Source organism: Phyllobates terribilis, unplaced genomic scaffold (assembly GCF_046119375.1).
Source record: "Phyllobates terribilis strain yellow unplaced genomic scaffold, ASM4611937v1 Scaffold_11__3_contigs__length_659146591, whole genome shotgun sequence".
NCBI lineage: Eukaryota > Metazoa > Chordata > Amphibia > Anura > Dendrobatidae > Phyllobates > Phyllobates terribilis.
The window spans coordinates 398,624,911-398,639,531 of NW_027362771.1; the positions used below are offsets into that span (position 1 = coordinate 398,624,911).

At 40.7% G+C, this 14,621-nt stretch overlaps 1 protein-coding gene across 1 annotated transcript in view; it reads right to left on the reverse strand.

Moving 5' to 3' along the window:
• DMXL2 (Dmx like 2) overlaps nucleotides 1–14,621 on the reverse strand; it is a 152,504-nt gene that overhangs the window by 115,161 nt on the left and 22,722 nt on the right. Inside the window, exon 2 of the mRNA XM_073654720.1 lies at nucleotides 819–944. Within this exon, the coding sequence (XP_073510821.1) occupies nucleotides 819–944 (126 nt within the window). The remainder of the gene's footprint in view (nucleotides 1–818; nucleotides 945–14,621) is intronic.

Sequence of the window (14,621 nt, forward strand, 5' to 3'; positions counted from 1 at the left end):
TCCTAAACCGAACATTGGACTACAGGTCGGTCGGACCAGACAAACCCGAACATCCACGGGTCCGCTCATTCCTACTCTTGAGTTTAAATGTATTCAGTCTTTGTCCATCAAGACTGATTAATAGTTGCATCTAGTACCGGGCAGGGTGAGATCTCAGCAGGAGAAGGGACACGAAGGAGCTGTCAGACAGACTAGGTGGGCAGAGATGAAGTTTAAAAGGATTGTACAGCCATTCCGACATAATGTAAGAATCTATTTAGTATTGTATACAGTCAGTATTCTGAAATACGGTGATAGAGTGAACTGAAGAGGAATGTAGACAATAATGCATTTTTATCTTTTTGGCATATAAAGCACAAGTTACCACTTTGCGTTTTATAGACTTTACAGTTGTAGTAAACTGATGTAGATTCAGGGTAGGATCGCACCTAGCAGCAGTCAAACTGCCACCGCGATGTAACTTCATCAAAAAAAATCGCAGCGGCGGCTGATCATAAGAATGGGAGTGTAAACGGATTGCTTACCGTTAAAGGACATGTATTTATTTATTTTTTTTTGCAGATCCGTGCAGTCGTTACCAATATGTCATCAAGTAGCACTCAGTTTCCTAAATTGCATTTTGACAGCTGCTGTGACAACCTGTGACCTTACTTCTGAGGTTTGTAGATTTCATGTAACTGGAATCAATCGTACCTCCAATTAGTCACAATGCAGCAATGCGGCCAGCGGAGCCAGGGAATCAATGTGCCTCACCTTACACACAGCCATAATTCTATTGCTTATATAACATTCAGAATGGAGAAACAATAGGAGCTTACCCGGCCTTGCTGTTGGGAGCACTCCACACAGCTGACTTGGATATTTCCATGTTTAGCACCAGGAATAATCTGAACACACTCAAAGTCATGTGCGAGTACGACAATATCACAGCCGGATCCATAGGCCTGCAGACAAAAAAAAAAAAAAAGAATAGGTCGATAAGCACGAAGATATGGAAAATAAAAGCACAAGAAATACTCCGAAAACAAGGAATAGAGAATGAAACGTCTCAGAACAGATAATGGAGTTCATTTCTTATGGTCAGTAAAATGATATCCATATGTGAATGTGCCCAGTATGAGAATAATTAACCAATAGCACGTGCCAGTATAAAAAGATTAAGATACAAGTAATAAAGAAATTACCAGGAGGGAGGGAGACTGTGCCAGGTTTATCTCAGCGGTGATTATTGGGATAAGTCATTCACCGTGGTCACTGCCCGATTAAGGGCCTGTGCACACGTTGCAGATTTGTTGTGGCTTTCTTTCTGCACAGATTTGTCACTAACCTCAGGGATTTCTTGATGCCACAGTGAATGAGAATTCTGATGTCTCATGCTCACATTGCTTATTTTTGACTTGCAGACTTCAATTTTTTCAGCATTTTTGCTGCAGATTTAATCCATACCAATGAGTGGGGGAAAATCTGCAACAAAGACGCATGTAAAACACACATCAAAAACGCACAGATTTTGCGCTGCGCCTTTCTTGCCAAGAGATGCAAAAATGGTGCAGATAATTCTGCACTGAATACTTAAAAGGGCTGTCCAGTCCAAACCGATAAGTCTGCAGTCATCTGTGTGCGCTGCGGGGATTCACCGGTGTCTGAGCCAAGACCGGAGGACGGGACCAGAGGGTACGTATGCGTTATACATACTCCCGGCCAGAGCCCGACTAGTGGTCGCGGCCTCACTCCATACACTTGTATAGAGCGAGGCCGCACCCCGACTAGTGACGTGATGGTCCAGTGGGCGCGGCGGACTAGAGGACGCAGCCTCACTCCATAAAAGTGTATGCAGCGAGGCCACACCCACTGGACGGGCTCTGGTCGGGAACATGTATAAACGCATACGTACCCTCTGGTCCCTTGCAACGATTCCTTGCAGTGCACAGTATGCACACTGGTGGATTCATAGGTCTGAGACTTATCAATTTGGACCCGACAACCCCTTTAACGTGCACATACCCTATAAGGATTATAGTAAGGACCCTGCTAGGCTCTCTATGGCTCCCCTCCTCTCCTGTGACTTGTAATTTTGTGAAAGGAGAGACAGAGACCTGCTGAGAGAGTTGTCTTAACAAAAAAAAAAAAAAGCAAAAGCTAATCAACTGCAAAAAAAAGAAAAAAATATAACACACTACACTCGCTATTATCCATAATGCATGCTTTGCATAATAGTTACAATTATTATTATTATTATTAAACCCTCAGTAACAATGAAATTACAACACAAGGAAAAGTTGTGAAATTATGGGAATCATAGTATTGATAAACATGTTACTGATATGCAAATGATGAAAAAAATGTGATTTAAATTTTCAAGCCATCTCAATTTATTCCATATCAAGTATGGGCAGCATGGTGGCTCAGTGGTTAGAACTGCAGCCTTGCAGCGCTGGGGTCCTGGGAGGAGTTTGTATGTTCCCCCCATGTTTGTGTGGGTTTCGTCCGGGTTCTCCAGTTTCCTTCCACACTCCAAAGACATACTGATAGGGAATGCAGATTGTGAGCCCCAATGGGGACAGTGATGATCATGTCTGTGAAGCACTGTGAAATTAATGGCGCTATATAAGTGAGTAATACATATAAATCAGTGCCACATGCAGAAAAACACTACTAACCTGCTGATATAGTCTTAATCTGCAAGTTAATCGTGTTGCGACACCTGCACTGAGAGCCCCGCTGTTGAAAGATGAACATCTACCACCTCCCCCCAGTTTCGAACTTTCAGTCATGGAGGCAGTGATAGAGAGCATGACTGGCAGCAGGATCAGCGCATCATGAAGCGTAAGCAAACCCAAAACGGTTGACACCCAGCCCTACACCATTTAACTCTCTCCCGTGATATGTGCATATTTTTGGAAAGAAAAAAAAGTTTGGTGAATGGCATTAAGTTCTTCTCTCTTATTATTACAAAGGCAATTTTCCATTTTTTCAACAAAATTTACAAAACCTATATTTTTTTTATAGGGAGCACATCACTTTGGAGTGACTTTGAGAGGCAGCACTCCGCAAATTTTCCACAAACACATTCAGGAGGTTTGCTAAAAACTGTGTAGCACCTGAAGTGGAATTAAAAAGAAATGACAAATTATGTTTTCTCCATGAAAATGTTACTTTAGCACAATTTTTTTCATTTTCACAAAAGTAACAGGAGAAAATAAACCCCCACAATTTGTTGTGCAATTTCTCCTGAGTACGCCGGTACAGTTTTGGATCCAGTACCTTTCAATGGATTAGAAGTGTTAGACCCACAGGAGCTTCACAGAACTTTATAATGTCGAGCTGTGACACTGAAAAATTACATTTTCCCAATAAAATGTTGGTTTAGCCCCAAATTTTTCATTTGCACAAGGGGTATCGGAACATGGCAGTGTACAGAAGGGAAGGACGGTCACGTTGGAATGCAGATTTTGCTGGAATGGTATGTGGGCGTCATGTCACATTAGCAGAGCCCCTGAGGTGGCAGAAAAGCAGAATCCCCCCATAAGTGACCCCATTTTACAAACTACACCCTTCAATGAATTCATCTAGGGGTGGGGTAAGCAAGTTGACACCAAAAGTGTTTCATGAAAATTTATACCATCGAGCCGTGAAGAGAAAAAAATTATTTGTTTCAACTAAACTATGGATTTACCCCCAAATTAAGGCCGGGTTCACATGAGTGTACACCACCTTTCAGCCAGAAAACTTGAACGATTTTTTTCTTGCTTGTCATCCGTATACAATCCGTTTTTTACAGTAGCAGCTATTAATCATTTACAGGACCATTTACAGTTTCCTGTGTTACAGAATTTCAATTTATTTATAAAAAAAATAGATGCTTTTCTGTAGCATCCGATTTTTTTTTCATGCACCCATAGACTTCAATGAGTGAGTCTCATCCAACACGTGGAAGAATCAACTTCATACTGCGATTTTTTTCACACGCAGATTCAGTCAATGAAAAAAAAAAAGTCGCAAATCTGTACTGCCCTAGTGTTGTCTTGTTTTTTCGCGGGACACCATTGAAACAGAGGCAGACGGCTTAATAAAGGCCATGCGGACTCCAAACTAAGTCCCTCTGACTCATTATAGTGGATTGTTTGTCTGAATTCTGTTTTTCAGAGTATTACACAACAGCGTAGAACACAGGATAAATATAAAGCAAACTTTATACTAGTTTGGGAGGCAGATACAAGAAATAAATAACAGTATAGGATTTTTTTTTTCATGCTGTCACTGTGCGGTATAAATGATGAGACGAGTTATTCTTCAGGTCAGTCTGATTACATCTATACCAGATTTTTTATTGTCTTCGGAGTTTTTAGTGTGGAAAAGTTGCAAAAACATAAAAAAAAGCACCATAGACTATAATGGGAATGTGATAGAACATGCATGTGGAAAAGGTCATCTGAGTGAGGCCCAAATCAATAAAAAAAAATCTCTTGCACAAGCCTAGTGAAACTTTTCCTAGAATTTTGCATCTACAGCTCCTTTGCAAACCTCTAAGTCTCCTGTGACTTTATGTCTTACGTGGCCTTCTGTCCATACCGCAAGTAGTAAAAGAAAACTGGAAGGAGGGAAGACTGCAGGTCTCCATAGAGATTGTAGACACAAATTAGATTTGCATTTACATTAAAAGCAAAAACGCTTCCTTTAAAAAATAAGGGTAAATAAAGCTCAATTTCTCATGTACCTAAGGCTGCAAGCAAAAAATAGGTGAAATGGGACAACTACTTTAAGCTCCAGGTCAGACCATCACTTATCAGACCTTGATGGAAAGTTATAAAACGCACCCCGGGTTTAGACAGAAGAAATTAGGAAAAATATATTTTCTACTAATTAAATCTGTACTGCAGATATAAAGAAGTGGAGGGGTCAATATCACAAATATTTATGCTCTATGGTAAAATATGGAGGTCTTGGATCTATTGTTCGTGTTGCTCTGCAGCATGTGTATTGTACACATATAGCTTTACCGCACACACAATATGTACACTCTCTGTAGTGCACACTTACCGTAAATTCCCCCTCTTAAGATGTTTATTTTAATTAATCCTGGTCTTTTTCTTTCAGAAATTGAGTCTATGTTGCTTCGTTGAATAAGGTTTGATGAAAGCTCCTGAGCAGTAGAGACTGATGTAGATGGCAGCAGTATACTAATTTTTTTTAGCTGAATTTGTTCCTTTGACAATGTTGTAATTCAATATTAAATCTTTCTGCAAGAGATATATTCATTGCAATGTTTTCTATTTCCACTCTCCTCTTCTGAATTCCTCCTCCATGTTTTGGTACAGGAAAAATATATACAGTACAGACCAAACGTTTGGACACACCTTCTCATTTAAAGATTTTTCTGTATTTTCATGACTATGAAAATTGTACATTCACACTGAAGGCATCAAAACTATGAATTAACACATGTGGAATCATATACTTAACAAAAAAGTGTGAAACAACTGAAAATATGTCTTATATTCTAGGTTCTTCAAAGTAGCCACCTTTTGCTTTGATGACTGCTTTGCACACTCTTGGCATTCTCTTGATGAGCTTCAAGAGGTAGTCACCGGAAATGGTTTTCACTTCACAGGTGTGCCCTGTCAGGTTTAATAAGTGGGATTTCTTGCCTTATAAATGGGATTGGAACCATCAGTTGTGTTGTGCAGAAGTCTGGTGGATACACAGCTGATAGTCCTACTGAATAGACTGTTAGAATTTGTATTATGGCAAGAAAAAAGCAGCTAAGTAAAGAAAAACGAGTGGCCATCATTGCTTTAAGAAATGAAGGTCAGTCAGTGCGAAAAATTGTGAAAACTTTGAAAGTGTCCCCAAGTGCAGTTGCAAAAACCATCAAGCGCTACAAAGAAACTGGCTCACATGAGGACCGCCCCAGGAAAGGAAGACCAAGAGTCACCTCTGCTTCTGAGGATAAGTTTATCTGAGTCACCAGCCTCAGAAATCGCAGGTTAACAGCAGCTCAGATTAGAGACCAGGTCAATGTCACACAGAGTTCTAGCAGCAGACACATCTCTTCAACAACTGTTAAAAGGAGACTTTGTGCAGCAGGCCTTCATGGTAAAATAGCTGCTAGGAAACCACTGCTAAGGACAGGCAACAAGCAGAAGAGACTTGTTTGGGCTAAAGAACACAAGGAATGGACATTAGACCAGTGGAAATCTGTGCTTTGGTCTGATGAGTCCAAATTTGAGATCTTTGGTTCCAAACATCGTGTCTTTGTGCGACACAGAAAAGGTGAACGGATGGACTCTACATGCCTGGTTCCCACCGTGAAGTATGGAGGAGGAGGTGTGATGGTGTGGGGGTGCTTTGGTGACACTGTTGGGGATTTATTCAAAACTGAAAGCATACTGAACCAGCATGGCTACCACAGCATCTTGCAGCGGTATGCATTTAGTTGGACCATCATTTATTTTTCAACAGGACAATGACCCCAAACACACCTCCAGGCTGTGTAAGGGCTATCTGACCAAGAAGAAGAGTGATGGGGTGCTACGCCAGATGACCTGGCCTCCACAGTCACCAGACCTGAACCCAATCGAGATGGTTTGGGGTGAGCTGGACCACAGAGTGAAGGCAAAAGGGCCAACAAGTGCTAAGCATCTCTGGGAACTCCTTCAAGATTGTTGGAAGACCATTTCCGGTGACTACCTCTTGAAGCTCATCAAGAGAATGCCAAGAGTGCGCAAAGCAGTCATCAAAGCAAAAAGGTGGCTACTTTGAAGAACCTAGAATATAAAACATATTTTCAGTTGTTTCACACTTTTTTGTTAAGTATATAATTCCACATGTGTTAATTCATAGTTTTGATGCCTTCAGTGTGAATGTACAATTTTCATAGTCATGAAAATACAGAAAAATCTTTAAATGAGGTGTGTCCAAACTTTTGGTCTGTACTGTATATTTGTACAGTGTTAGACAGTAGATAGAAAAATATTAAGATTTGAGAGACCTCAGTGATACCATCTTTTCAGATAGCAAGCTTTCGAGACTACTCAGGTCTCTTCATCAGGCATAGGTCCTCAGACCATTTGGGGGCATCAGAACCATGGACCAGACCTCAATCACTGGTATTAAAACTTCAAATCTCAGAGACAGAAAAATTTGGGTGTACAAACTCATGACAACCTTTGACACATTCAGTGCGGAATGAATGTGTCGCATGGATTTATGTCGTTCTACATCAACTAAGAAATGTGCTCCTCAGACCTGTGAAGGCATCACAACCATGGATCAGACCTCAATCACAGGACAATAAAACTTTCACACTCCTTATCTATGAACTGTTTCAATATTTACAGCCACAACTGTTTATCCATCTCCCATAATGATAGTTCTGCTTCGCGTCACTTGTCTTATCTATTGTATTAATCCTGTGTCCTGTTGTGCATAAATATGTGACTTCAGATTTTGTTTTATTCTATGCCTGATGAAGAGACCAGGGTAGTCTTGAAAGCTTGCAATGTGTTACCTTTAATGGCTAACTGAAAAGATGGTATCAACCACTGAGGACTCTCAAATCTTAATATTTTACCTCCATGTTATGTCTTTTTTCCTATATGGGGAATGTCCCCGTCCTCTTCTGCTTTGTTTAATGAATATGTGGATATCAATGGATTAACTATGTGATTACCTATTCCATATTGTATATATTTCTGCATTCCTGTGAACCATGTAAAACAAGCCTGAATGGGCAGGGTCCTCTTTCCTCTGTACCAGTCTATCATTGTTAGTTAGTTTACGGTAAGTGATATCTGTATTTTGTGTGTAACCCTTTCTTGTGTACAGCACCATGGAATCAATGGCGCTATATATATTATATACACAAGGGCCGTTTTCTTTTATGATGATTGGTGGGACCTTGTGTGCCATGCTATTTAAACCTGGTGTGCTGTATATGTGTATACTTGACAAAGACCAGTAATAGGTCAAAATGCGACAATTTTGGTATTTGGCAGAATAAACTGCGTTTTGACAACCAATCACATGTTTTGGATCCTGTCTTTCATATCTACATTTGAATTTTTGCCAAGTGGGGTCCTTGGTTTTTGGACTCTGCGTCCTTCTGAAGGAGTGCTGTGGGCCAAATGTTTCATATGCTGACTTAAACGGGAGTCTGTTATCCCCAAAAATGAGAATTCAGCTTTTTTAATAAGCACTCCAATCAAAGTTTTTATCCTCTTAATATATTGCAATCATCATATTATATAGCACGGTGTACTTACAATTGCTCATTTTCCCTTCTACCCAGCTAATTCTTCTCTTTTCGCTGCTCTATGTAGAAACATTTTGTGACTGCAGAAATCATTTCCCTCTTCATCTCCTGTCCCAGCTGCTCTGCCTCTCCCCCTGCCATTGACTTTTGCAGTGACCTAAGAATCATACATGAAAAATTAACCTCCTGTTTCTACAGAGCATAGAAGGATTTAGCTCGTCAGTTTTTAATCACGTGATGTAATAGTCCTAATGGAAAAGAGCAGAATTAGCTGGGTAGAAAGGCAAAATGAGCAATTGTAAGTACACCGTGCTATATAGTATGATGACTGTAATATATTAAGAGGATACAAAATTTTGATGGCAGTGTTTCTTTAAACATTTGAGTAGAGGACTTAGCCCCTATAAAAAAAAAATTAAAAAAATCACACCAGTAATATTAATTTTAGTGATGTAGATGCAAAAAAATTCAGTTTTAATGCTCTGATTTTCAGCTACTCTTCTGGATGGCAGGAGACAGATCAGAGTGTGCGCATTTAGGGGGCGCTCGCCATGAGAAAGTAAGCCAGTGCTCTAAATCAAGATCAGAGTCAGCGCTGGATATGCAAATTGGAGGGAGTAACGGTGCACCGAAGCGCCCTCACTGGCATATGGATTAAAAGTGAATTTATCTGAAACTACAAAAATAAAATATATATTACTGGTATGATTTTTTTTTTATAGGTGTTAAATCCCCTAGATAAATTATATATATTGCAATATTGGGCCTCACTTTGGCAGACATGCAGAATAACTAATATACAGTGTGTATATAAAAAAAAAAAGTAACAAGATATATATTTATCTGTACACTTAAGTGTATAAAAAAGTACATCTGACACAGGGCAAACACATTAGGGCAGATTTGATCTTTACAGAGACATATGAATGTTTAGTTTACTAATGAAATCAAAATTAGACTTAAAGGGGTATTCTGACTAATGAGTTTTATGGCATATCCTCCAGATTACTCACAGATATCAAGAACAAGATTGTGGAAGGAGGCGCATCTCCCCCAATGAGAGTAAGGAACTGATTGTGGACATCGTTTCTCAGGAACTTTGACCTTCTGTATGTCATAGATTGGAGGATGCATGGTATAAAAATAGCTGTAAAACAACTTACAGATGGTCTCAGGAGACTTGTGGTCAATAATTTATTGTATGAATGGCCCAGTGTTGTAAACAAGTCGCCTCAAGTTTAATTTCTGGGATCATTATCGTTCAGTTCATGGATATGGGAGTTATAGAAGAATTCAATCAAGAGCTTGTAAAATCAGCAAGACATTTTCGATGTATAGTTCTGATAAACATTATTAAACAACCCTGTATGATAGATAGACAGATGAGATACTCTCCTATGTTTGATACAGAAAAGCACAAAAAATAAAATAAAACTTGGCAGGAAACTTAGGATACACAAATTGAAAACACCAGGACACAAATTAAATTAACGGCACCATTTGCTAAGTTTAATGCCATATTCAACACCCATGCTTTACGGTTCGAGCTCTGAGCAGAATTCATAGACATATAAGGCTGTCCAGTTTGCTTAGGAGACCCTCGGACAGTGCATGCATCCCTGCTGGGATCTTGACACACGGATACAGTGGGGAAAATAAGTATTTGATATACTGCCGATTTTGCAAGTTTTCCCACCTACAAACAATGGAGAAGTCATGTAATTTTTTATTGTAGGTACATTTCACCTGTGAGAGACAGAATCTAAAAATAAAAAACAAGAAAAATCACATTGTATGATTTTTACATAATTAAATTGCATTTTATTGCATTAAATAAGTATTTGATCACCTACCAACCAGCAAGAATTCTGTCTCACAGACCTGTTAGTTTTTCTTTAAGAAGCCCTCCTACTCTGCACTCATTAACTGCATTAATTGCACCTGTTTGATCTCCTTACCAGTATAAAAGACACCTCTCCACACACTTAACCCCTTAAGCCCCGCGGGTGGTTTGCACGTTAATGACCGGGCCAATTTTTACAATTCTGACCACTGTCACTTTATGAGGTAATTACTCTCGAACGCTTCAACGGATCCCCCTGATTCTGAGATTGTTTTTTCGTGACATATTGTACTTCATGATTGTGGAAAAATTTCTTCGATATCACTTGCGTTTATTTGTGAAAAAAACGGAAATTTGGCGAAAATTTTGAAAATTTTGCAATTTTCAAAATTTGAATTTTTAAGCCCTGAAATCAGAGCGATATGTCACACAAAAGAGTTAATAAATAACATTTCCCACATGTCTACTTTACATCAGCACAATTTTGGAACCAAAATTTTTTTTTGTTAGGGAGCTATAAGGGTTAAAAGTTGACCAGCGATTTCTCATTTTTCCAACAAAATTTACAAAACCATTTTTTTAGGGACCACATCACATTTGAAGTCACTTTGAGAGGTCTTTATGACAGAAAATACCCAAAAGTGACACCATTCTAAAAACTGCACCCCTCAAGGTGCTCAAAACCACATTCAAGAACTTTATTAACCCTTCAGGTGCTTCACAGGAATTTTTTGAATGTGGAAGAAAAAAATTAACATTTAACTTTTTTCACAAAAATGTTAATTTAGACCCAATTTTTTTTATTTTCACAGGGGTAACAAGAAAAAATGGACCCCAAAATTTGTTGTGCAATTTCCCCTGGGCACGCAGATACCCAATATTTGGGGAAAAAATACTGTTTGGGCGCACGGCAGGGCTCGGAAGGGAAGGAGCGCTATTTGACTTTTTGATTGTAAAATTTGCTTGAATAATTAGCGGACGCCATGTTGTGTTTGGAGAGCCCATGTGTGCCCAAACTTTGGAGCTCCCCCACAAGTGACCCCATTTTGGAAACTAGACCCCCCAAGGCACCTTTCTAGATGCATAGTGAGCACTTGGAACCCCCAGGTGCTTCACAAATTGATTCGTAACAATGAAAAAGTGAAAAAAAAAAACACTTTTTCATTTTTATGAATCAATTTGTGAAGCACCTGAGTGTTCCAAGTGCTCACAATGCATCTAGATAGGTGCCTTGGGGGGTCTAGTTTCCAAAATGGGGTCACTTGTGGGGGAGCTCCAATGTTTGGGCACACAGCGGCTCTCCAAACGCAACATGGTGTCGCTAACAATTTGAGCCGATTTTCCGTTAAATTTGTTAGAGGACACCATGTTGCATTTAGAGAGTCCCTGTGTGCCCAAACATTGGAGCTCCCCCACAAGTGACCCCATTTTGGAAACTAGACCCCCCAAGGCACCTATCTAGATGCATAGTGAGCACTTGGAACCCCCAGGTGCTTCACAAATTGATTCGTAACAATGAAAAAGTGAAAAAAAAAACACTTTTTCATTTGTATGAATCAATTTGTGAAGCACCTGAGGGTTCCAAGTGCTCACTATGCATCTAGATAGGTGCCTTGGGTGGTCTAGTTTCCAAAATGGGGTCACTTGTGGGGGAGCTCCAATATTTGGGCACACAGCGGCTCTCTAAATGCAACATGGTGTCCGCTAACAAATTTAACGCAAAATTGGCTCAAATTGTTAGCGACACCATGTTGCGTTTGGAGAGCTGCTGTGTGCCCAAACATTGGAGCTCCCCCACAAGTGACCCCATTTTGGAAACTAGACCCCCCAAGGCACCTATCTAGATGCATAGTGAGCACTTGGAACCCCCAGGTGCTTCACAAATTGATTCGTAACAATGAAAAAGTGAAAAAAAAAACACTTTTTCATTTTTATGAATCAATTTGTGAAGCACCTGGGGGTTCCAACTGCTCACTATGCATCTAGATAGGTGCCTTGGGGGGTCTAGTTTCCAAAATGGGGTCACTTGTGGGAGAGCTCCAATGTTTGGGCACACAGGGACTCTCTAAATGCAACATGGTATCCGCTAACAAATTGAATGGAAAATCGGCTCAAATTGTTAGCGGACACCACATTGCGTTTGGAGAGCTTCTCTGTGCCCAAACTTTGGAGCTCCCCCACAAGTGACCCCATTTTGGAAACTAGACCCCCCAAGGCACCTTTCTAGATGCATAGTGAGCACTTGGAACCCCCAGGTGCTTCACAAATTGATTCGTAATAATGAAAAAGTGAAAAAAAAAACACTTTTTCATTTTTACGAATTAATTTGTGAAGCACCTAGGGGTTCCAAGTGCTCACTATGCATCTAGATAGGTGCCTTGGGGGGTCTAGTTTCCAAAATGGGGTCACTTGTGGAGGAGCTCCAATGTTTGGGCACACAGGGACTCTCCAAATGCAACATGATATCCGCTAACAATTTGAGCCGACAATTTGTTAGCGGATATCATGTTGCATTTGGAGAGTCCCTGTGTGCTCAAACATTGGAGCTCCCCCACAAGTGACCCCATTTTGGAAACTAGACCCCCCAAGGCACCTATCTAGATGCATAGTGAGCACTTGGAACCCCCAGGTGCTTCACAAATTGATTCGTAACAATGAAAAAGTGAAAAAAAAAACACTTTTTCATTTTTATGAATCAATTTGTGAAGCACCTGGGGGTTCCAACTGCTCACTATGCATCTAGATAGGTGCCTTGGGGGGTCTAGTTTCCAAAATGGGGTCACTTGTGGGAGAGCTCCAATGTTTGGGCACACAGGGACTCTCTAAATGCAACATGGTATCCGCTAACAAATTGAATGGAAAATCGGCTCAAATTGTTAGCGGACACCACATTGCGTTTGGAGAGCTTCTCTGTGCCCAAACTTTGGAGCTCCCCCACAAGTGACCCCATTTTGGAAACTAGACCCCCCAAGGCACCTTTCTAGATGCATAGTGAGCACTTGGAACCCCCAGGTGCTTCACAAATTGATTCGTAATAATGAAAAAGTGAAAAAAAAAACACTTTTTCATTTTTACGAATTAATTTGTGAAGCACCTAGGGGTTCCAAGTGCTCACTATGCATCTAGATAGGTGCCTTGGGGGGTCTAGTTTCCAAAATGGGGTCACTTGTGGAGGAGCTCCAATGTTTGGGCACACAGGGACTCTCCAAATGCAACATGATATCCGCTAACAATTTGAGCCGACAATTTGTTAGCGGATATCATGTTGCATTTGGAGAGTCCCTGTGTGCTCAAACATTGGAGCTCCCCCACAAGTGACCCCATTTTGGAAACTAGACCCCCCAAGGCACCTATCTAGATTCATAGTGAGCACTTGGAACCCCAGGTGCTTCACAAATTGATTCATAAAAATGAAAAAGTGTTTTATTTTCACTTTTTCATTTTTACGAATCAATTTGTGAAGCACCTGGGGGTTCTAAGTGCTCACTATGCATCTAGATAGGTGCCTTGGGGGGTCTAGTTTCCAAAATGGGGTCACTTGTGGGGGAGCTCCAATGTTTGGACACACAGGGGCTCTCCAAACGCAACATGGCGTCCGCTAACAATTTGAGCCGATTTTCCATTCAATTTGTTAGCGGACACCATGTCGCGTTTGGAGAGCCCGTGATGTGCCTAAACAGTGGAGCTCCCCCACAAGTGTCCCCATTTTGGAAACTATACCCCTCAAAGATTTTATTAAGGTGTATAGTGAACATTTTGAACCCAGAGGTACGGCACATTATTTGTTTACATTAGGTCATCATATTGAATAAGTTTTCATTATTCTTGAGCGCAAGTGCTCGCTACTTGAGTTTGCATCGGGTACTCAGGTATGCACCATGTACAGCGTGTGCTCGAGTGACATGCTCGAGTCCCTGCTCCGCATGTTTCACGGTTATTAGACATCCAAAAAAAAACATGCGGGGATCGCTCGTGCATGGCAGGCAATCCCCGTAAAGTTTTTTGGCCGCGAAGCATATGGGGCAGAGACTCGAGCATGTCACTCAAATACCCACGATACTAAATGCATACCAGAGCACCCGATGCAAACTCAAGTAGCGAGCACTTGCTCTCAACACTAGTCGCCATATCGTCATCTTTTTTTCTTACTTTTGAAAAAAATCCCAACCCCAGCCCTAACCCTAGCACAACCCTAGCCCCAGCACAACCCTAGCCCCAGCACAACCCTAGCCCCAAACCCAGCCCTAACCCTAGCCCAATCCTAACTCAAGAGTTTATTTTTGACGCCGTTCCTTGTGCGGTATAAGTGATTAGACGACTTTATTCTTCGGGTCGGTGTGATTACAGCAATGCCAGAATCATATGGGGTTTTTATGACTGACAGCTGTCACACACTAAAAGACGCATTTTTTGTAAAATCTAGTTTTTGCATCGCCATATTTTGAGAGCTATAATTTTTCCAAATTTTGGCAGACAGTCATGTGACGGCTCGTTTTTTGCGGGATGACTTGACGTTGTTATTGG